This window comes from Impatiens glandulifera, chromosome 1, assembly GCF_907164915.1.
Source record: "Impatiens glandulifera chromosome 1, dImpGla2.1, whole genome shotgun sequence".
Classification (NCBI taxonomy): domain Eukaryota; kingdom Viridiplantae; phylum Streptophyta; class Magnoliopsida; order Ericales; family Balsaminaceae; genus Impatiens; species Impatiens glandulifera.
The window spans coordinates 134,126,883-134,150,262 of record NC_061862.1 but is presented as its reverse complement, the minus strand read 5'-3'; the positions used below and the strand labels follow the sequence as shown (position 1 = coordinate 134,150,262).

General features: G+C 34.3%; 2 protein-coding genes across 2 annotated transcripts; one reads left to right on the top strand and one right to left on the bottom strand.

Moving 5' to 3' along the window:
- Positions 1 to 15,154: 15,154 nt before the first annotated feature.
- LOC124943988 lies at positions 15,155 to 16,183 on the top strand. The gene is made up of 2 exons (XM_047484449.1): positions 15,155 to 15,339; positions 15,412 to 16,183. The coding sequence occupies exons 1-2, from the start codon at positions 15,155 to 15,157 to the stop codon at positions 16,181 to 16,183; spliced, it is 957 nt and encodes a 318-aa protein (XP_047340405.1).
- A 4,092-nt stretch (positions 16,184 to 20,275) lies between these two features.
- Positions 20,276 to 21,289, bottom strand: LOC124936128 (heavy metal-associated isoprenylated plant protein 39). Its single transcript, XM_047476594.1, has 3 exons — positions 21,201 to 21,289; positions 21,007 to 21,085; positions 20,276 to 20,667 (listed from the first exon to the last, which is right to left on the bottom strand). Exons 1-3 carry the CDS (start codon positions 21,207 to 21,209, stop codon positions 20,423 to 20,425), a joined length of 333 nt encoding a protein of 110 aa, XP_047332550.1. The 5' UTR covers positions 21,210 to 21,289; the 3' UTR covers positions 20,276 to 20,422.
- Between the last annotated feature and the right edge of the window lie 2,091 nt (positions 21,290 to 23,380).

Below are 23,380 nucleotides of genomic sequence, written 5' to 3'. Positions count from 1 at the left end.
AATCCAAGCCTTTATGAATCAACCTGAATCTTTAGCTTCTTTTTTTTTTTATCTTTATAAGGAGACTTTAGTCTTTTTCTTAAAGTAGGGGTCACAAGAGAGCAGAGTTTACCGCCTGTCATAATTGCGAGTCTATTTATTGTTGCGTCTAATGTCATAGTCGGTTTCAACTTCCAAGACAAATTATAGAATTGGGAGGACGATCCTCCTGGTGAACTAACCTTACCCAAAGGGGACATAAAAGCATCAAGATCTCAACTTTTTCAAAGATAGATGATGCTATTTCTCTTTGTTTATCCTTTCAACGCTTGAAGTGCGTGATTCTTAAATAAGGGCATTCCTAAAAGTAGACATATATATATATATATATATATATATATTGGAGTACAATAAGAGAACATTCTAAAGCATCCCCTTTAGTTGTTTGGAAGGTTTCCAAGTCTCATGTCAAAGTATGGACATTAATGAACTATCATTGATTGACATTGCACATGACACGATAGATTCGACTCAAGATCCGACACTAATAGAAGTTGCTTACTGAACTTTAGCGAAGGAAAAAGGTGGAAGGTTTTTCTCTTAGTAATAGTGGGCGGTCACACTCAAGATTTTAATTTTTTCACATTATTCACTCTAATATATCCTTGTAGACAATAATAAAAATATATAATATAAAGGAAAATGTCGACAACAAGGTTCAAACCTGCACGGGCGAAGCCCAGCAGATTTCAAATCCGTCCCTTTAACCACTCGGACAAATCAACAATGTTGATAATTTAGGTGAACCTAGGTCTACGGTTTAAACTTACTAATTGTAAAAAATATTATAAAAACATGTGTTGAACCTGCATGGACCATGCCTAATGATTTCAAGCAAGTATTCTACTCTCCATAACCACAAACATATCCACGCCATTGTAGAATTAAGTAGACCACCACATCAATGGTTTGAATTTATTACATGTACAACATTATCTAAGAAAAAAAATATATTGATAGTGAGGTTCAAACCTACAATGATTTAGCACATAAAACTACTACATAACGAATTAGACAAAAATATCAGAATCACAATCACCAGGTTTAAGTGGAAAACCTTGGGTGAAGAACTCAATGAACATTTGTAATAAATAAGGAAAGGACTTTCAGAAATCTAGAGAGATAATGAGATAGATGAAAAAATATATTAAAAGAATTAGAGTGAATAGATATATATAGCTGAAAATTATATTATCATGATAAATTCATTTATTAATTCAACTGTCAACAATTCATTCAACCAACTGTTACCCTTTCTCGCCTCTTGGTATTTCAACTTCATTTGGATTAAAATTTCAAAAAATTCATATTTGAATTTGATGTGAATTTACATTCATTTAGATTAAAATCTAGAAACATAGAAAGATCTAAGAGAAACGATTTACCGACCCAAGAATATGCAATATCGTCAGCTTCCAACATGATTGGGATGTCTGCTACTTTGGAATAGGAAAAAGAAGGTGGGTGACACCCTCCATCTTTTTCTATTACTATCAATATAAAACCTAGTCTGCATCTAGAGAAAAGAACTTATCCAAATTTTAATTTTATAATGATATAGAAACAAAATTTTATTATACCCGCGAGAAACTCAAATAAAACCCGGTATTCTCATGAGTGCATATATGCTACCTCCAAAAAGTCATTTTAATATTTATTATATATATATTCCAAAATATCTCATTCGAATGTAGTTGGACAATAACACGTTAAGAAACAAAATTTAATCTTATTCACAGTTTTTAATATATATATGCTAATGATTAGATGCGACACTTCTTATTAATCATGCATGTATTGATTTGAAACGTTATTTAATAGTTAGAAGCACACAATAGAACAAAGACAATACTTTTGATAGGATCGGTGCTAATAATAGGGACTAAGGCCTGACTATTGATAACAGCTTATGATAAACGATTCGATAATAATCCTGTGAGGGATTAATATATGTTTCTATTCTTCACAAATCCTTCGAATTCTTGAAGCGAATTCAAGTGCGAAAATATTCATCGGATTTGAAGCTTTGAACCAATGGAAGATGAATGACAGAAAGTAAAGAACACAGGGAGTTGTTTATGGATATTCGGAGCAAACCCTCCTACGTCACCCCTTCTTCTACAACTGGATGGATGTCCACTAAATACTTTGAATCAAATACAACTTACTAAGCTAGCTAACTCTATATTGAATAGAACAATATTTATTCAACTTATAATATTCTCAACAATATTCTCACAGCTAGATAGTAATTGATTCTTTCTCTCTTGAACTTGAAGAATGATAGAAATCAGTAAGTGCAAGACTAAACTTGTGAATTCAGTAAACTGACAAGGTTGTAAACAAGTAAGATTGGTAACCAGTGATTCATCTGTTGTCCTTGAGCATCTATTTATAGTAGAAAGACACCAACGGTCAAATATTCTTTGTGAACACGTGGCAAGTGTTCGTTGGAAGGCCTCCAATTGTACCAGAAATCAGCAGACTTAGAGCAAATGGAGCGTGGCCATACCGAACTAGTAGTGCGCCGAATATCTTCCTGATATTGTCTTGTACTGGACAAACCGTTGGAAGGACATTTGCGTACATGGCGTTCGTTCATTTACTACAATTAGCTTGCTTGTCAGACTTTACAGAAGTGAGTGGAGAAGGAGTAGCAGACAACTAGTTGATCGTGGTTAGACGTATGCTTTCTTCAGACGGCTGCTGAAGCAAGGCATTAGACGTGCTCCATTAGACCAAGTCTAAGGGAGTTATACATCCTCGTCTAACTGTGCGTCCTATTAGACCAAGTCTAATGGAGTTAACGTCATCGTCTAACTACGCAACCCATTAGACCAAGTCTAATGGAGTTAGACGTCCTCGTCTAACTACATATCCCATTAGACGAAGTCTAATGGAGTTAGATTTCCTCGTCTAACTACGTATCCTATTAGACCAAGTCAAATAGAGTTAGACCTCCTCGTTTAACTACGCATCCCATTAGACCAAGTTTAATGGAGTTAGACTACCACGCCTAACTTCGCATCCCATTAGACCAAGTCTAATGGAGTTAGACTACCACGTCTAACTTCGCATACCATTAGACCAAGTCTAATGGAGTTTGACTACCACGTCTAACTTCTCATCCCATTAGACCAAGTCTAATGGAGTTAGACTATCACGTCTAACTTCGCATCCCATTATACCAAGTCTATTGGAGTTAGACTACCACGTCTAACTTCGCATCCCATTAGAACAAGTCTAATAGAGTTAGACTACCACTTCTAACTTCGTCTAATTAGCCTTCTTAGACCGTGTGTAAGTTAGCATAGTATAATGCACATGCACAAAACCAAATAGACAACTTAAGTTTATTCACAACTAAACATCATTAAAATTTCGTTCTAAACATCATTAGAATTCTGTTGTTTAATATTTCATAGCTTTTGTTTATGTCTAAGTTAATTATTTCTCACTTAATTAACAATTTTGTTTACTTAGTTTTTACTTTTTCCCAACAATTTCCCTTTTTTAGATGATGTTAAAACTATTCAACCTTAATAAAGCAGAATACACTCATCAAACTAAAATTGAAATCAAAGTAGTTCACCAAAGTATTCAAGCATAAATTTAAAGTACGAAAAAACAGAGAGAAAGATTTAGGGTCCTTCCCTTTTCAACACTAGATCTGCATCGCCTTCAAGCATTGATTCTCCATTTAGGATGTTATAGAAATGAGTGATCGCACGGCCTCGATTGCCACCACCTCTATTGCCTCCTCGTGCTGAACCTCTTTTTATTGGTCTACAACCGTCTTCGTCATCTCCAGCAGTAGTAATAACTTTTCGCTTTGATTTCGATCGAGTTCCTCTAGTTCCTCTAGCAAACGTTGACCCCCTTTTTGTGCTTCGTTCCCATTTTTTTAATATTATCAGGTTTGGCAGCAACAAAAGCTCTTTCCTTCTCAACAGCAGCTTCAGCTTCTTCTCTAGCTTGAAATTGCCTTGCGTCTGTGTCAGCCTACTCCAGTCGCTCATTCTCTGCTCTATTCAATGCAATTGACATCTCCATCATTTGTGCCCGAATAAGTTCCATTGCTGATGTAATATCTTGGTGAGGCTCCAGGGTGAAAGTCTTGGTTTCAGCATGATGCTTCGATTGTCGATTAAATAAATTCTTTTCAAACTTCTTGTGCTAGGTATTCAAGATGTTTACTTCATATGTATTTTGCTTCAGGATTTTCTCCGTTTCTCTTTGGGTAGCAAGAATAAAAGACACATCTTCTTTACTTGAAGTAGACCCTTTCTCAAGATGAGCCAATTTGGACGATATGTCTAGCATATTCTACTGCATAGAATTCATCGCATCTAAGATAGAATTACAAAAGTTTTCTCCTCCAGGAGAAGCTTCTTCAAAAGATCAAGCAGCTGAAGATACAGCTTGGGAACAAGTTGGAGCAGTGCGAATGGGACTAGCATGCACATTTAATTGTAAAGAACACTTTAGTTCTTTATCTTTGGGAGGGGAATTGGGAGCCTTTGATGCATCCTGAGACTGATCTTGTTCATTTAGAATGTCGGCACATACCCGATGAATATATTCTGAAATATCTTTAGAGTGAAGAGGTAAATCAGCAACGTTGTCAACAATGTAAGTCGGTGTCTTGATGGGGGATGATTGATGAACATGTGGAGAAGGAATAGAGTTTTCTTCCAATTGTGCTTCTTCTAAGGATGAGGATGACTCATCTTTATCACATTGTTCCCCCTCAGTAGAGGGAATCTTCTCAGAATCTACTTCTTTCAAGGGTTCCCCCTCAGCTTGTTACCTTGGTGATTGATCAGTTAACTTAGATGATTCTTCCTCGACCAGCGGAGATTTGTCTGCTTCAAGAATAGGAGGAGCCACTTCAGATGTTTCCTTCTATGGACTAGGCGTCTAAATAGCTTCAACAGCAATAACCTCTTCTTCTAAGTTGATTTCGGATTGAACCAATACCGGAGTCTGTTCAAAAATATGCTGGGCTATTAATCGCTTTTCTTCAAATGATACATTGGCCAGATCAACAAGATAGGCAACAACCTACTTTTCTTTTTCAGAAATAGTCTGATCACCTTCAAAGATCTGCATCGACTCGTCTTGACTAGAAGATATATCATAAAACAAATTCAACATGGAAGACTCGGTGCAGTGAACGTGTTTAATGACTATTGAGCAATAGTTGTTCATAATCAAGTCGAGTCGCTTCAAAGCATTCTGCTCAGCAAGAGCATACCTGTCAAGCGGGTTAAAATTGGCCTTTCTTGCCTCAAGCGTGGGAAAGAGAGCACGACACATGATATTAACCACCATGAGATCCTTTATTTTGAGGGTTTCAAAGACCTCATCTGTCTTTGCCCATTTCAGGACTCTCTTCTCCATCTTAATCAATTTCTTCCATTCTTTCTCAATTTTGCCTTTCTTCCATTCTTTCTCAATTTCGCATTCCGAGATAATTTTATTAAATTGAGTGACTAACCTATGATTCAGCCAAGTATCGAAGATTTAAATCTTCTCAGCCGCTTTCACATCCACTTGCTCCATGATAAGATTATCAATGCAACTGGCCTCTGAAACCTTTTCCGGAATTTCTTTAGCAATGCCTTTTCCCTTTCTAGGAACTATGGATGGTTTGGGAGTGGGCAAAAGTTCTCTGATGTTTATGCCAGGAGCCCCCTAACTGCTCTCATAATTCAAAAGAGGACATAACCTTCGGAATGGCCCCTTCTGAAAGTATAGACACTCTTCCCGTTCCCTTAGAAATGGGTTGAACTTCAAAATTTTTGTTTATAGGCGGCTCAAAATTCGGCTGAATGGGAGCTTGTTCAGAGCATATAAGAGCAGCAGGAGTTGGAGCAATTACCCGCTCTATTTCATCAATAATATTTCCTTTATTAGTAGCCTCAACTGCTACTGATTATTTAGGAAGGACAGACGATAAATCACTGTCAAAGCATTCAATAATTGGACCAACTGGCTCAACAGTCGGTCCTTCAGCTTGTTCCAACGCAGGAACATCAATACTAGGCACTACACTAGAGGAATACAAGAAGTTACCTTTGTAAACTTCTTGGATGCCTTAGATGCCTTAGACTCCTTAGACACCTTAGACGCCTTTGTCTGATCAACAGCATGACCAAAAGATCTAACATGCTTCTTCATCGGGCTAGGGGAGGGCGAAAGAGACGATATTAGAATAGCGACAAGGGGAGGAATTCCTTATCTTGCCCTTCCGGAAATAGAGTCAACTGTTCTAGAATCCTTCTTCGATGTACTCTTTTAGCTATTTGCGCTAGCCGTAGACTTCATAACTGATTTAGCTCTTTTAGCGCCCGTAGAAAGGATGGATGTAGCTTGGCGTTTAGACCAAGTGACCGACTGGCCACCCGTTTGTTGGCTAGATGAACTAGAGTTCATCTCCTTTGAGAGCTTCAGTCTTGGAAGGGTGCTCTTCACGGAGAAGTTAGTGAAAATACGACTAAGGTTAATAGCCTCACCCTCGCCCATAGGAACACCCAAATGCTTCAAGAACTAGCCGAGTTGCACTACGAAGACCGCACTCTGCATGTTCCTTGAATAAACCAATTAGTAGAGATTAGAAAATAAGGTGGATGCCTAATTGATCGACATACCTTTTGATATGGCCGACATGTAATCGAAATGGTCTTGACTATATAGGTCGAACGAACCTACCTTGCCCCGAAGAGTCTTCGCCACAATGTCATTTGGAAGAATAAAATGTGGTTTCAAGGCCTTCTTCTTCCCGTTTAATCTGATAGAACTCCCATCGTTTTAGAAGACGATCTACATTTCTGAAATAGTTTTGGCTGGAAGCGCTGAATTAAAGGTGTGACCCTCTGATGGAAGTTCAAGGAACTTAGCATATACAGATTCATCGAAGGAGGTAGACTTTCCGTTCACCGTCACTGTTATCGAATCTCCAACCACATTCGCCGTCTTGAAAAACTCACGGACCTCCTTTTCATAGAAAACATAAGGACCGTCGAGATATTTCCTTAGGCAGAGTACTCGAGAGAACGAAACAGATCCACGACATCCCGTTGATCGAAAGAGTAAACATAATCAAAATATACCTACAGGGTGTTGTGAGCAAGAGAGATAAGCTTCTTGTCAGTCATTTTGAGAGTAGGAAATGGATTAGTATGGAAATAATCAAAGTTTCTTAGAGAGAAAGTAGAGAGAAAACTAGGGTTCTAAGAAAATATGAAGCGTAAGAACCCAGAACACATGCAAAATGTCTGTAAATAGAATTCGAACAGTCACATGTTTAACCGTCACTTTTTGAGAAAGAAACTCATCAATTAACTTTAGACGCCTTTTCCCAAAAGTAGTCATTATTAACTGAGTTTTTATCAAAAATATCTTACTATTTAAGGGTATATACGTCATTTTCTTTAACATTGAAAGACACGTGTCTTCAAGTTATTCTAATTGGAAAATGACGGTTTTAATGTTTGGGCGGGAAAGATTGGATGACAACGCATATTGACAGTTGTCCTTAATTAGTCCAAAGATGAAGCGTCTAACTGCACACGTAGTTAGACGTCTAACTTGCTTCTACATTCTAGCGTTATGTTGGATGGACGTCTATTAGACATAAGAGTCTATTAGACGCAGACGTCTAATCACATTTATCTTACAAGCGTCTATTAGACGTGGACGTCTAATTACGCTTAAACAACACATGTTAGATGTGTGTCTGGTTAGACGTGAGTGTCTAACTACGCTTGTCTTATAGACGTCTAAACATCTATTAGACTCAAACGTCTAACCTGCGTAGGTTATAAACCAAGACAATTATCCAACTTAGAAGCACAGACTCCATAAGCGAATATATGTCTAAGTACTTGCTTTTCTTTTAGATTTTCTCTCGTCTAATGGACCGATTAAAGCTTTTGTCCGCGTGAATATGTCTGAACATTTTAAATATTAAATTTCCCCTCAATTTATGCATATTTAAAGCAAATAAATAATTTGAGGTCCTCAAGACCCAAAAATAATTTTAAGGAAGAAAAACTTAGTCCATAGGAGTGGAAAATGTGCCACTTGTTGATCTTCTGGAGCATATTCTCAAAAGAGTGTGCTCCAAGTTTCCTCCATGCAGCTGTCTTGTATCACCTACACAAAAATGTATTTACAGCTTTTGGTACCACATTCACTTGGGTCCTCGGTCAATCAGTCTCTTAGAAATCTATATTTGAGTTATTCTGATGGATTTCCCATTTTGTGTTGTGATTAGTGCGTATGATTTAGGCTTAGTAGAAGTCTTCCTGCTAGCAGCTTATCCCTTAACTTTCGAGGATAGTTTTTGTATAAAACTCTTAACTTCTTGTCAGGTTTTGATATGCCAGACTTATCTGATGCTTCCTTTTTAGGTTTTAACCAGCTTACAGTTGACGGAACATAAATAACTCATCCTTTAAAGTAAAACCCTCACAACTTGAATTAGTTCCATTATCAGTTAGACTCCCTTTGACAAAGCTTATTGGCTTAAGCTTGTCTGTTGCTGAGTCATCATTGTCAAATCCTAAATCGGATTTGTATCCGGTAGGCCTTAACAAACTAATCTAATATTTGACAGATTCTTTAAACCTTGTCCAAGAACTGACAATATAAGTTAAACGTTGATTTTCAGAAGAAAGAGTTTGAATCTTTTTCTCGAGCTTCTCATTCTCAAATGAGAGCACATCCATGTTGTTTTCAAAAACTTTTGGTTCAAAAGTTTGAGAAAAAATTTGGTTCATCATTTTCAGATTTTGACCTTGTTTCATTTTGAGATTCAGATAACTTTCTGTACTCTATGACCATGTCATTGAGTACAGTAACTAAGTCATCTTGTGAAAACTCTTCTGAAGAGAAATCAAATACCTCAGAGTCTTCCTCTTCTTTTTCCATGAATCAAGCAACCTCTTCATCATCACTATCACTAGATGATGAGTCATATGAGTCGCTTTGCATCCACTTAGCCTTGCTGTCATCTGCCATGAGGGCCTTCAACTCATTTTCGTTGTATTTCTTCTTCTCATCGCGTTTTGGCTTCTTGTACTCCGATTTGTAATGACCTAGTATACCACAGTTAAAACATTTCACGTTAGCTTTAAATTTAGTCTTATCATCATTGTTATTGTTTGATGAGTTTGAGTTAAAATTGCTCTTCTTTATTAATTTTCCAAATTTCTTCACGAAGAGAGACATCGCGTCGCTGCTGAGCAGCCGTCTTTACTTCAGTGGCAACTGGTGGCTTCTCAGAAGTCACCAAAGCCTTGGTTATGATGGTGGATGTGGGGTTCTCCTCTTCAATCCTAGGGTTCAACTCAAACTCATGGGCCTTCAGATCGACAAGCAATTCGAAGAACTCATTGAGGTCTTTGGACTTCCTCATCGCCATAGTCGTGATGTCCCACTCCATAGGCAATTCTCGCATGACCTTTATAGCAATCTATTTGTTGCTGTAAGTCTTCCCCAGAATAGAGAGAGTGGTGAAGATTTTGCTGAATCTTGCATCAAACTCAGACATCGTCTCTCCAGGATGCATCTTAAGGTTGTCGAACTGCTGGGTGAAAACCGTAATCTTGTTTTCTTTGGTTTGCTCGTTGCCTTCATAGAGTTGAGTAAGTCTTTCCCAAACTTCTTTGGCAAACTCGCAAGATATGATGTTATTAAACATGTTATCGTCAAGAGACCTGTATAAGATATCCATGGCCAAGTTGTCGAGGTTGTTCTTCCTCTTGTCTTCATTTGTTCACTCAGATATGTCTTTCTCTATCTTGATAGGACCTTCTGTGACAACACTCCACATGTCATCATCTATTGACACAATATGAGCACGAACTCTTTTCTTCCATACGATGTAGTTTTCTTTTGAAAACATAGGAATCTTGGAGGAGCTGACATCTTTAGTCATGATTCAGGTTCTTGTTGGTGCTTAAGAATAGAAAACGAGGCTTTGATACCACTTGATAGGATCGGTGCTAGCAATAGGGTCTAAGGTCTGACTATTGATAACAACTTATGATAAACGATTCGATAATAATCTTGTGAGGGATTAATATCTGTTTATATTCTTCACAAATTCTTCGAACTCTTGAAACAAATTCAAGTGTGGAAATGTTCGTCGGATTTGAAGTTTTGAACCAATGGAAGATGAATGACATAAAGTAAAGAACACATGGAGTTGTTTATAGATATTCGGAGCAAACCCTCTCACATCATCCCTTCTTCCACAACCGGAAGGATATCCACTAAATACTTTGAATCAAATACAACTTACTGAGCTAGCTAACTCTCTGTTGAACAGAACAACCTCTATTCAACTTACAATATTCTCAACAATATTCTCACAGCTAGTTAGTAATTGATTCTTTCTCTCTTAAACTTGAAGAATGATAGAAATTAGTAAGTGCAAGAGTAAACTTGTGAGTTCAGTAAACTGGCAAGGTTGTAAGCAAGTAAGAATGGTAACCGGTGATTTCTCCATTGTCCTTGAGCATCTATTTTTAGTAGAAGGATACCAACGGTCGAATCTTCTTTATGGACACGTGGTAAGTGTCCGTTGGAAGGCCTCCCATAGTACAAAAAATTAGTAGACTCTGAGCAAATGGATCGTGACCGTACCGAACTAGTAGTGCACCGAATATCATCCTAATATTGTCTTGTACTGGACAACCCATTGGAAGGACATTTGTGAACGTGACGTTTGTTCATTTGATACAATTAGCTGACTTGTCAGACTGCACTGAAGTGAGTGGAGAAGGAGTAGCAGACAACTAGTTGATTGTGGTTAGATGTATGTTTTTTTAGACGGCTGTTGAAGCAAGGCATTAGATGTGCTCCATTAGACCAAGTATAAGGGAGTTAGACGTCCACGTCTAACTGCGCATCTCATTAGACCAAGTCTAATGGAGTTAGACGTCCTCGTCTAACTACGAATCCCATTAGACTAGGTTTAATGGAGTTAGACGTCCTCGTCTAACTACGCATCCTATTAGACCAAGTCTAATGGAGTTAGACGTCCTCGTATAACTACGCATCCCATTAGACCAAGTCTAATGGAGTTAGACGTCCTCGTCTAACTACGCATCTTATTAGACTATGTCTAATGGAGTTAGACTACCACGTATAACTTCACATCCCATTAGACCAAGTCTAATGGAGTTAGCCTACCATGTCTAACTTTGCATCCCATTAGACCAAGTCTAATGGAGTTAGACTACCACGTCTAACTTCGCATCCTATTAGACCAAGTCTAATGGAGTTAGACTACCACGTCTAACTTCGCATTCCATTAGACCAAGTCTAATGGAGTTAGACTACCACGTCTAACTTCGCATCCCATTAGACCAAATCTAATGAAGTTAGACTACCACGTCTAAGTTCGTCTAATTAGCCTGCTTAGACCAGGTCTAAGTTAGCATAGTTTAATGCACCTGCACAAAATTAAATAGACAACTTAACATTATTCACAACTAAACATCATCAAAATTCCGTCTTAAACATTATCAGAATTCCGTTGTTTAATGTTTCATAGCTTTTATTTATTTCTAAGTTAATTATTTCTCACTTAATTAACTATTTTCTTTACTTTGTTTTTACTTTTTCCCAACAACTTGTCATAAATAAATTTTTAAAAGTCCTTTATTGTATTATTTGTATATTTTTTTTTCAACCAAAAAAAGTCTTGGAGCTGGCTCATTTGATCATAAGACAATAGATTTGCAACCTAAATGAATAGGGTTAATTTGATTCTACTTATTATTCTTTTTATTGTTTATTTCGTCAAACTTATTTATTAATTGAATTTGTGCTCATAGCTTGATCAAATAGGTAAACTTAATATTTATTACTCAATTCATATTCAACCAAAATAAAATTTACCTAGCTTATAACACAACTCATATTATTCGGTAATATGAGTTGGGTATGGGTAAGGTGAAATATGGATTGGATAACTCAAATTTTGCTATATACCGACAAAACGTTGATTTTCTTACTTACTTCAACGTGACATTTTTCTTAATTACTTTGTACACTTTCTAAACAAAATGATGTTTAAATTACAAATAAGAATAATAGTTTCCATTTTTCGGTTATCGTGACCAGACCCCTTCTCTACTCCCACGTACACATACAATTACAGTTCTAAAGAACAAGGAGAACATTGAGTTTTAGTAGCATCAACAAACTAGATAAATAAACTTTTTGTTAACTTTTAGAATTCGATAACGATTCATCAATTAACTGATACACAAAAACACCTAGCATGTCCATCATAGATGGAAATGCGTAAGGATTAACCTTGTGTGTGAGGGTTTAAGTGAATTTAGTAAAAAATATTTCGATTGAAACTAAAAATTATAATTTTTTCTTTTTCGTTTTGAATATTTTATAAATATAATATGTCTAGCTCAATTCGTAGAGCGCAAGACTCTTAACTTTGTGGTCAAGGGTTCGAAACCTTCGGTGGACGTTGTTTATGGCATGTTTGAATAGTAAAACCCTAATCTTGTAAATAAAAGTTTAAGAATTCCTCTAATTTTTTAATATTATTTTCAAATGAAACTAAAAATGATATGTGTGTTCTTTAACCTCGTTGTTGATGGTTTAAACTCTTGGTAAACGTCGTTTTTTAGTTTTTCATCTTAAACTAAAAATTATACATATTTATTTCTTTTTATAATATTTGATTATGAAGTTGCATTATTTTGAGTAGACTTGAATATTTGAGTTTTTTTTTATGTTCCAACCTAATTTTATGAAAATGACTAAAAATGATATGTGTTTGTTTTTAAATTCGTTGTTGATGGTTTAACCCTTGATAAACATTGTTTTTTAGTTTTTCATCTTAAATTCAAAATTATACATATTTATTTTCTTTTTATAATATTTGATTATAAGGTTGTATTGTGTTGAGTAAACTTGAATATTTGAGATTTTTTTTTAATGTTTCGACCTAATTTTACGAAAATGACTAATAAAATTCCAAAAATTGATTATAAAAAAGCTAGATGAACACTTAGGCCTTGTTTGATCAGTTTTTTTATAATACTTTTCATTTTACAAATTTTACAACTCTTTAATCTTTTATATAGCTGTTATGTGTTTTTTTTTACTCTTGCGAATTTGAGTAGGTTTTATAGCCTCTTAATTTTAAGAAATTCGTTTACAAACAAAGTTTTAAAACATACAGACTAAATAGAACAAAATCATTTGAAAAATAAAGATCAAAAGAAATTGAATAACAAAGCAATCATACAATGATTTGATCTCTTGGTAAATATTGATGTTATCAATAACTTAATTATTTTTATTCATCTCCATATAACATTTTTAATGTCATGTCACCTGTCAAAAAGTCACCTAAAAATAAATATATGTACATTAAACTTATAAAGAGAATAATTAATTAATAATTAAGTTATTTTTATTAATTTTAATGTTAATATATTATATATCTCAATATTAATATTATTTTTAAATAATTAAATATATTAAAATTACCTAGCTTCCAATTATCCTCTGTTAATTTGTAGGATTGTCTCTAGTAATGGTAAGACATTTTTTCAATTGGACAATCTCAAAATGAAGTATCTCACCCATTTTCAATTGTGGAAGCATCCTTTCTTGAATTAAAATTTTCTTTGGATACATGGCATCATATGATTGACCAATCATTTTTTAGATGCTCCTTCCTTTTATTAAATTAGTATAGATCTATTTCACTAAAAGTGTTCTTTTTTTTTTTTGAAAATAGCCCAACAATGTTAATAATGAGCCCTTTTTGAAAGCCAAATTAGGAACTGAATCTAATTTATTGAGAAATATTTTCTAAAATGTATTTGTAATTATGTTTGTGTAACTCATTAATCCAATCTCACTCTTAAAACTCACACTAAACTTTATTTAATCTTCTTTTATAATTTTTATTTAATTTAGAAAAATGACTTATAATATTTCATAATAAATGTCTCCAAACATAAAAATAACATAATCGTTTTTGTTGAACAAAACAAATATTGCCTCAACATATTCAAAATTTTATAATTGAAATTACGCAATTATATCGAAATAGTAAGAAAAATACATCATGTGGATTAACTATCTTGGTTATATTGGGTGATTTGTGACTTCAACATGATCATATATGATCGACATGTTTTCAAATTTTGTTGGGTGATCGTGACTCTTCTCTACATCCAAGTGATGTTGTGCATCGGTTCAAAGATATTGCAAAATTTAAATGCGTTTATCTAACCCTTGAGAATATATTATCTAGAACTATAATTGTTACTAACTTTCTTTTATATTAATTGGGAATGGTCAATGAGTTGGGTAAAAGCCTCATCTCTCACGGTTCCAAAATGAAGTTCTTTCATAATCCTATATAACCCAAACTTTCTTCTCTAAAAGAAAATGCAAGATACTTGAATGCTCAGAATAATTTTTGGTGAGTTCAATTCATCAAGATAGGAGAGTTTATTCTACAATAATCAGAATGTTGAATTATTCCGGGCTGTTACAACTTTTATAAATAAGTGGAAAATCTGCATTAATAAGAAAACGACAAATTTGTAATAATGAGGAAAACAAAATATTTCAATAATGAAGAAAATAGAATATTTGCAATAAATTTCATTAAATTAGAAAATTAAGCATTTTTTTATTTAGTATAAATAAAGTGTACGTTACTCTCATTATATAAGAAGAAAAATAAGAGAGATAACAACTCTTGTAATTGTTCTTTAAGATATTAAAGATTTTATAGAAATTTCTCCAAGTTTTGTGAGTAATTCTCTTCTAGGCCAACATTTGGTATCAGAGCATCAGGTGAATGCCAAAAATCATCCGGTGGGATCAAATGTCGAAGGGTACAGGGGCACAACAAAACAATGATATATTCCACTATCCACAACTAACACACATGAACTACATCAGTTGGGTGATTCATGTACAAGCTATGATGGAGGACCAAGGAGTGTGAGAGGCAGTCGAGTTAGTAGAAGGCACAAAGATTGATATCCGACTCGATAAGAAGACGAGGTCGCATCTTTTACAAGCACTTCCAGAGGATCTTCTCATGCAGGTGGAAAATAAGAAGACGGCAAAGGAAGTATGGGATTGTCTCAAGACGAGGTTCGTCGGTGCAGACCATGTAAAGAATGCACGATTGCAGACATTGAAGAGTGAGTTTGATAGGATGCATATGAATGACAGTGAGTCGCTCGATCAATATGATGGTCAACTCACATCCATATCGATCAAGTACTCAAGCCTTAGAGAAACACTAAATGATGTTGCGATAGTAAAGAAGCTCTTCGACACTGTGCCATAAAGGTTTATCAATGTGGTAGCCGACATCGAGCAATTTTACAACCTCGAGAAGTTAACATTCGAGGAAGCAATTGGAAGGCTGAAGGCCTTCGAGGAGCGCACGCGCAAGAGAAGCACAAATATTGGAGAAAACGAAGGACAAGTGTTACTCACTCAAGAGGAGTGGAAGGCACGGTTGAAAAAGGACGAGGAAGACTCGATGAATCAGTGGAAAAAGGATTCCACAGATAGTGGGACCCGTGGTCAAGGAGGTAGAACCCGAGGTAAAGGCCTAGGGAGAGGAGGCCAAGGAGCACCATCTCAGAAAGACAAAGAAGGTGGTTCAGGTGGTCGAAGAGCTCCTCGAGACAAGAGTCACATTCGCTGTTTTAATTGCAACGAGATGGGACATTACTCAACACAATGTCGAGAAAAGAAGAACGAGGTATCACACCTTACCCACACAGACAATGTCGAACCAGCATTGCTTATGGCAATCTTAGAGGAGATTCCGCCAATTAATGTTGTCATGCTGAATGAAATGAAGTTGACTCCAGAAATTTTAGAAGCTAAGAACGACGAGACATCAAGAGATGCTTGGTTCTTAGACAACGACGCTATCAATTACATGACTGACGATAAAGAGAAGTTCTTTGAACTAGACAAGGTAGTCACCGAAAATGTGAAATTCGGAGATGGTTCCACGATACAAATTTGTGGAAAAGGTTCCATCATGTTCAAATGCAAAAATGGCGACCAGTGGCTTCTCGAGGGAATTTTTTCATTCCTTCTTTAAAAAGTAATCTAGTGAGTCTCAGGTAACTTACCGAGACAGTTCATAGGGTGGTGATGGACGGAGAAGAGCTTGAAGTCTTCGCTAAGAACCCTTCATGCCTTATCATGAAAGTGAGACGAACTCATAATCGAGTATATCAAATTTGCTTGAAATTAGCAAAATCGCTTTGCCTTTTAGCTAATCTTGAAGTTCCAAAGGGTGTCGAACCTTTCAAAAAGCAAATAATGGGGAGTTCGAGATGAGTGATCTCAGATTTCCTTCATACTACCTTGGAATCGAGATAGATCAATTCGAAGGAGGTGTCTCGATCAAGTAGACAATATATGCTAAAAAGGTGCTGAACTAATTTGGAATGCTTGATTGTAACTCAACAAAGGCACCAATGGAGCATAGGGCTCAACTCTATAAGGATCCCGGAGGACAACTAGTTGATGCAACTGAATATCGAAGAGTCATTGGTTGTCGGCGCTATATCTTTCATACAAGGCCAGATCTTTCTTATGATGTTGGTGTTGTCAGTAGATTCATGTAGAGGCAAACTGAGATACATCACAAGGCCATAAAGCAGGTGCTTCGATACCTTCAAGGCACTATACACTTAGCTCTAGTGTTTCGAAATGATGTGGTGGAGAGGCGTAATCGAACAATGATGGCCATGGCTAGGTCGTTGCTCAAAAGCATGACAGTCCAGAGTAAATATTGGGGGGGAGACAGTTCGTCATTCAGTCTATCTTCTCAATCGGGTTCCAACCAAAGTTTTCGAGACAAAACCCCATTTGAGATGTGGACTGGAATGAAGTCGCACCTAGCGCACCTTCGTGTGTTTGGGTGTACAACGCACACCAAGGTGACCACTTCCCATCTGAAAAAGTTAGACGACAATTTTGGTGTCAAAAAAGGAAGTAAGGCACACATGTTGCTCGAACCACAAAATGGCAAGATCCATGTGAGTCGCGATATTGTGTTCGAAGAAGGTTGATCGGTGTTCGTGATCTCGAACCACGGCAGGACTAAGGGGGGAAATGTTGGATTATTCCTAGCTCTTACAACTTTTATGAATAAGTGGAAGATCTACATTAATAAGACAATGGTAGATTTATAATGATGAGGAAAACAAAATATTTGCAATAATGAGGAAAATAGAATATTTACAATAAATTTCATTAAATTAGAAAATTAAGCGTTTTTTTATTTAGTATAAATAAAGTGTATGTTGCTCTCATTAGATAAGAAGAAAAATAAGAGAGAGATAACAACTCTTGTAATTGTTTTTTAAGATATTAAAAATTTTATAGAAATTTCTCCAAGTTTTTTGAGTGATTCTCTTCCTGGCCTAACACAGAAATTATTATAATATAATTTGCTCGAGATGAGTGAGATGACTAAGTACTATAAGAGGTAATTCTTTTTTTTATGTTCATGATCCCTTTCAATTTTCCTTTTTTAATAAGTGTTTTGATTATATATATATATATATATATATATATATATATATATATTTTTGTTAGGTTAAGTTAAATAAAGAAAAGGGAAAATTAATTAAAAGAGAAATAATTAATTAAGGGAAAATATTTTAATAAAGTTAAGTGAATAAGTTTAAATCAATACGACATAGTATTAATGATGTGGTCTAAACAAAATTAAGTTGTGTAAATTGTTTTTGCGCAGGTACAACTCTAAAGACGTATGTCTTCAGATTCAGTTTGAAGCAAGCGCGAGCAGACGTCGTCTAGCTTTTACAGACGGGTTGTCTGAAGAAGTGCGCAAGCAGACGTAGTCTAACTTCATCAGACGGGTTGTCTGAAGAAGTGCGCAAGCAGACGCCGTCTAGCTTCTACAGACGGGTTGTCTGAAGAAGTGCGCAAGCAGATGTAGTCTAACTTCATCAGACGGGTTTTCTAAAGAAGTGCGCGAGTAAACGTCGTCTAGCTTCTACAGACGGGTTTTCTGAAGAAGTGCACGAGCAGACGTAGTCTAACTTAATCAGACGGGTTGTCTGAAGAAGTGCGCGTGCATACGTCGTCTAACTTTATCAGACGGGTTGTTTGACAAAGCGCGCGAGCAGACGTCTTGCCTCAGCCGCCGTCTGAAGAAGCATTTGATGCATTGCTTCAGTTGTCGTCTGAAGAAACATCTAATTATTTACTCAGCTCATCAACTTGGCAATCGGCATTATTCATTATCAGTCGTCTGCCAAAACAACTTAACACACTATAAATGCTTGTCTTTCACGTACTCAAATATTCCTCAAACCTACGTTATGTACTGTTCCGTACACTGCGTTCTTCCGAATATTCTGTAGTACGATCCTACACGCCATGATTAAGCGCATATACTAGTATGTATGATCTCATACTTCTAGCGTGCGTCCAACGGATAGCTGACACGTATTCAAAAGGAAGATTCGACTGTTGGTGCACATCTTTATAAAAGGTGATCCGAGTACAACGACGAAGACAGATTTTTGAAGAAACCTTTGAACGGTCGAACTCTCAATAGCTGCAATCTCCGTCTCTCCCACGAACACTTTGTACGAATTAAAAATTATTAAGCGTTGTGCTTATTCTTGCTCTAAGATAATTCTGTAATTCATCTACTACGCTTTCTGTGTGAAATTTCAGTATTATAAGTTGAACAGTGTTTGTCTGTTCAATAGAGTGTTAGCTAGAAGTTCAGAAACAGACAGTTGTTAAGTCTTATGTGTCTGAAGAGTTGTGCATGATGATGCGGCTTTCAACGAAAGATTCTCGACAACAGATTTCTAGACATTATGTGGAGTGCGCATGACGATGCGACTTCGAACAAGTAAAAGATTCTTTAAGTTCGATTTCAAGATATCACAAAAATTGCGCATGATGAGACCCCAATTGACCTTTCAGTATTTAATCTTGTGACACTTCACTCCGAGCATTTTGTATCATAACCATCTCATTGTTAACCATTAACATCTATTGTTCCCCAATCAACATTTCATATATTAATAAATGTAACCATGCTATTTTTTTTAGGCTCGCAATTGACTGTATTAAATATTTGTAAAATATTATTAATCTTAAAAAAAATAATTATTTTTTTAATTATATTTAAAAATGTTTAACAAGAGGTCACTAGATTCTGGTAACACAACACATAACTCATTTTTGTGTGAGATTTAAATGGAAAAAAAAATTCCGGAACAAGTCGTTAATTCATAGTTTGCCCCGTCCACATAATTTAAGATTTGAAATAAATAAAAATTATAATATAGAAGTCTTAACCTCTCTAACCATTTGAAGTAATAAGTAGTTATATTTTAAATTCAACTAATGTTTTATTAATCCTTAAATTAACTTAAATTAAAGAAATTGCTTTTATATAATTCTTTAATTTTTTTATATTTCTTTAATAATGTTAGAGGATTATTTTCTTAAGACTTCACAAACTATATTTTATTAACTAGATTAACAAATTATTTCACATTCTCTCTATAATTAATGTACTTCTTTTAGTAATGTGAGGTTAAATTCTCACATTTGTTTTTATTGACGTGAGTCTTTTAGCTTAACAAGTGTCTTAACGTCGATATATTCAACACATTGATAACTCTATTTTTGTTAAAACTAATGTAATTGATAAATATTCTAATAATGATAAATCTAACTTTACATAGCGTCATAACACAATCATTTTGATGTTAAAGAAAAGATATCAGGTTGTCCGCTCAAATTGATTTAAATCTTAATGTGAGCGGAATTGAACATGAGTAACACATTAGTTTCGCGTTCAAAATAGGGTGTATAAGCTCTAAAAATTAGGTATACAAGTTTTTAATATTCTATTTTTGGGAGCCAAAAAGATGAGCGCCCCTATAAAAGCACATTAGTTGTGAATTAACTTGTGAATTAAAAGCTTAATTATAAAGTAGAAGTATTTCAGAATTGATTCTAGAGTTTAAATTCTAGTAATCCAAATCCTCACATTTCTCTCAAATATTACAACCCGGCTTGATTTTTTCTTTGAGAAGATGCATGGTCACAATCATTGATAGAGATGACACTTGTGCTCCACTCAAACAAAATTTTAAAGTCAAAGTATGAATGCTTCTAACCTGGCTTAGCAAATTCAATGAGTGAATTATTAATTAATTGAACAATTGATACATTCACAAAAGTTGGAAGTGTTATTTGATATTTTTCCATAATAATGTGACTAGATTCATGAAAAAGTGTCGAAAATTGAAGAAAAATAAGAAGAGTAATTCTATTTTTTCTCCTCTTTTTTCTCTTCTTTCTTTTCTTCCTTTTTCTCTTCCTTCTTTTCCTCTTTCTTCTCTTCCTTTTTCTCCTCTTTCTTTTCTTCTTTCTTCTCCTCCTTCGCCGGCCCTACTGATATGATTTCAACTTTCCCCACTGATTTCTTCAGCTTCTTCACCACAGCAACTGTATCCATATCTCCGATCACTGTTAGCTTCTGATCCTTCAGATCTGCCGCTATTGAATCAACCCCTGCCAATAAATTCACAACATGTTTCCTCTCCTGCTGAGAAATTGTTCATTTTGTTTCAATTTAGGTGAATTACAATCTGGGTTTTATCAGAAAGAAAGATTTTCTCATGAAAAACATCAATTACAGATACAATTCCATAGAAAACTTCTGGGTTTTGTTGGGAAATCACCAATCAGATAAATCAGAAAGAAAAAACATCGGTTTCTTAGAATCATCTATTTTCAGACTATCAATCAGTAAAAACGATTCATGATGTTCTTTTTAAGGAGAATCGATAATCTTTTCCAAACAATTAAACGAATCTATTGAAGTAAATGGGTATAGATGGTGAAGTTTACCATAAATGTCGGCAGCCGCCTCCATAGCTTTCTGTTTGCTCTTATCATCAGACATGGTCATGACCTTCAGTACCACTTTCTGCAAATTAAAGATTAAATGTTGCAGGTGAAAAAAATCAGATGTTGCGGCGATTGAAGTTTGAAAGATTCAAAACCCAAATTGGAAGAGGTTTGCAGATCTTGTAGAAATTTACCTGAGCCATTTTCAGAGACAAAGAAAGAGAGAGAGATGAATGTTAGAATGAGTACAATGGTGGATGAAAGGCGAGCCCTTGGAAAAGTAAGGGATAGAAAAGCTAGTTTGATGAATTGGGTTAATATATATTTTTTTAATGAATAATTAACTTATAATTTATAAATTAAATTATATTAAAAATTTATATTTTATTAGATTTTAAATCTAAAATATATTTTAATCAATTTGTAAATATATCCTCTAAAATAATCATTTTTTTCATCAAATAAAATTGTATGAAAAAATTATATTATTTCACAAAATTTACTATATAACAAGCTCCAAGTAATTATTTCAAAATCTTAATTAAAATATTCTTATTTAAATATTACATAATAAAATTTATTATTTATTTATTTATTTATTAAATGTTTGATATATATAAAAATATTTAGTGATTATATATATAATCAATTCATACTTTTTATTAATTATAAAAAAAAAAAAAAAAACGTATATCATCCCTAGATGAATTCCAGTAATATTCCGTAAAATATTTCAGATAATAGTCATCCTCAACAATGTAAAAATAAATGAGCTGGGAATTCAACATTCTTCTGACACATATTGCAATAACTTACTATAATACAATATTTTTCGTAACAACTTTATAGTAAATAGCGTTCCATCCAAATAACAATATTTTTGATGAAATATTTTACTTCTATTACATCTCCCAACAAAAATTATATGGAGTCTTTTGACGAACAAATTGAAACAATATCTCACATAAAAATTGTTCATGTTTTGTCAACGCATAATATTTTATTAGACGAGAACACTTATTTTTGTGTAACGAAAAATAAAACTCTATTATGAGAGAAATTATTCATAATATTTAATTTTTTTTATATATAATTTATTATTATTTTGACGACTACAAGTTTACCCGTCTAAATAATTAACTTTTTCTATCAAATAAGTTTTTATTTTTCAGAATAAATGCTTTGTTTAAAATAAGTATAAAAATTGCCAACTTCAAACAAGATCTTTTGTTTTATTTTGAATTTGGTGTTTGAATATAATTTTGCTGAAGAAAATAAGCTAATTAAGCATCTTTGGAATTGGTCAAGACACAATAAAACCCAATTATTCTTTAATGGCTACAAATATCTAATTGAACTTCAATTTGTAACACAAATTCCCAGTTTGGTGTTGCAAGAGGCCTAAAATATATATTTTTTTAAATCAATATAAAGAAACCTTAAAGACAAACAAGTCCTAAGACTTAAATAAAGAGCTGCAACCTTCATACTCCGTGTCACAAGTCTTCGGGTTGGATATGCTCTAACATTGAAAAAAAGAGAATGAATTAAATGGTTGATAGTACAATTAAATCAGAAAATAATTTAAAAAATTAAGAAAGTAAATAAATGATAAACAACTTTATAAATGTTTATTGGTTCAGAATGAAAATAAATTAATCTAACCCTGCCTCTCTTCGTACTTGTAGTAAGGATTTATTTAATTAAACATGAATTTATTTAATAAATATGAGTTTATTTAAAAAATGTTGATGAAAACAGTGATTTTAGAAACATTGATTTTTTTTTATAAAAAGACATAAGTTTGATGGGTATTTATAGAATGCTTCTAAACTAAAGTTTTCTTGAGCTGTTTAAATATAATTTTTAAGAAGTTAAATATAAGTTTTAAGAAGTCTTGAAACCGTTAAAAATACGAATATTTTTGTTAGTCAACGCGAAACATCAATAGAAAGAACTAGAGAACACCTTTAAAATTGTTTAAATAAACTTAAATTTGGAGAGGAAGTAGACTTCTTGTTTACAAAATTGTCAAAAATATGATGGGTCTAATTCATGGTCTAAAGTCTATTTTATATGTCTAGAAATTGATCTAACTTTTTGAAAATGAACCAAGTTGATATTATTTATCTTATTTTGAATGATGATTATGGATTAATACAAGAACTATTCTAGGAATTGTCTTACATGAGTGCATAGCCTACACATGAATGAACAAATGATGAAAAAAAAACTACTAGATTTGGATCATTATTGAAGGAGATAACGAACTTCAAAGTTCATAAAAAATATATTAGAAAACAAAAAGATGAAATATATACATATTTTTTGTTTCTATTACGTCTTGTTTGGTTCATAATTTTTCTTACTTCTC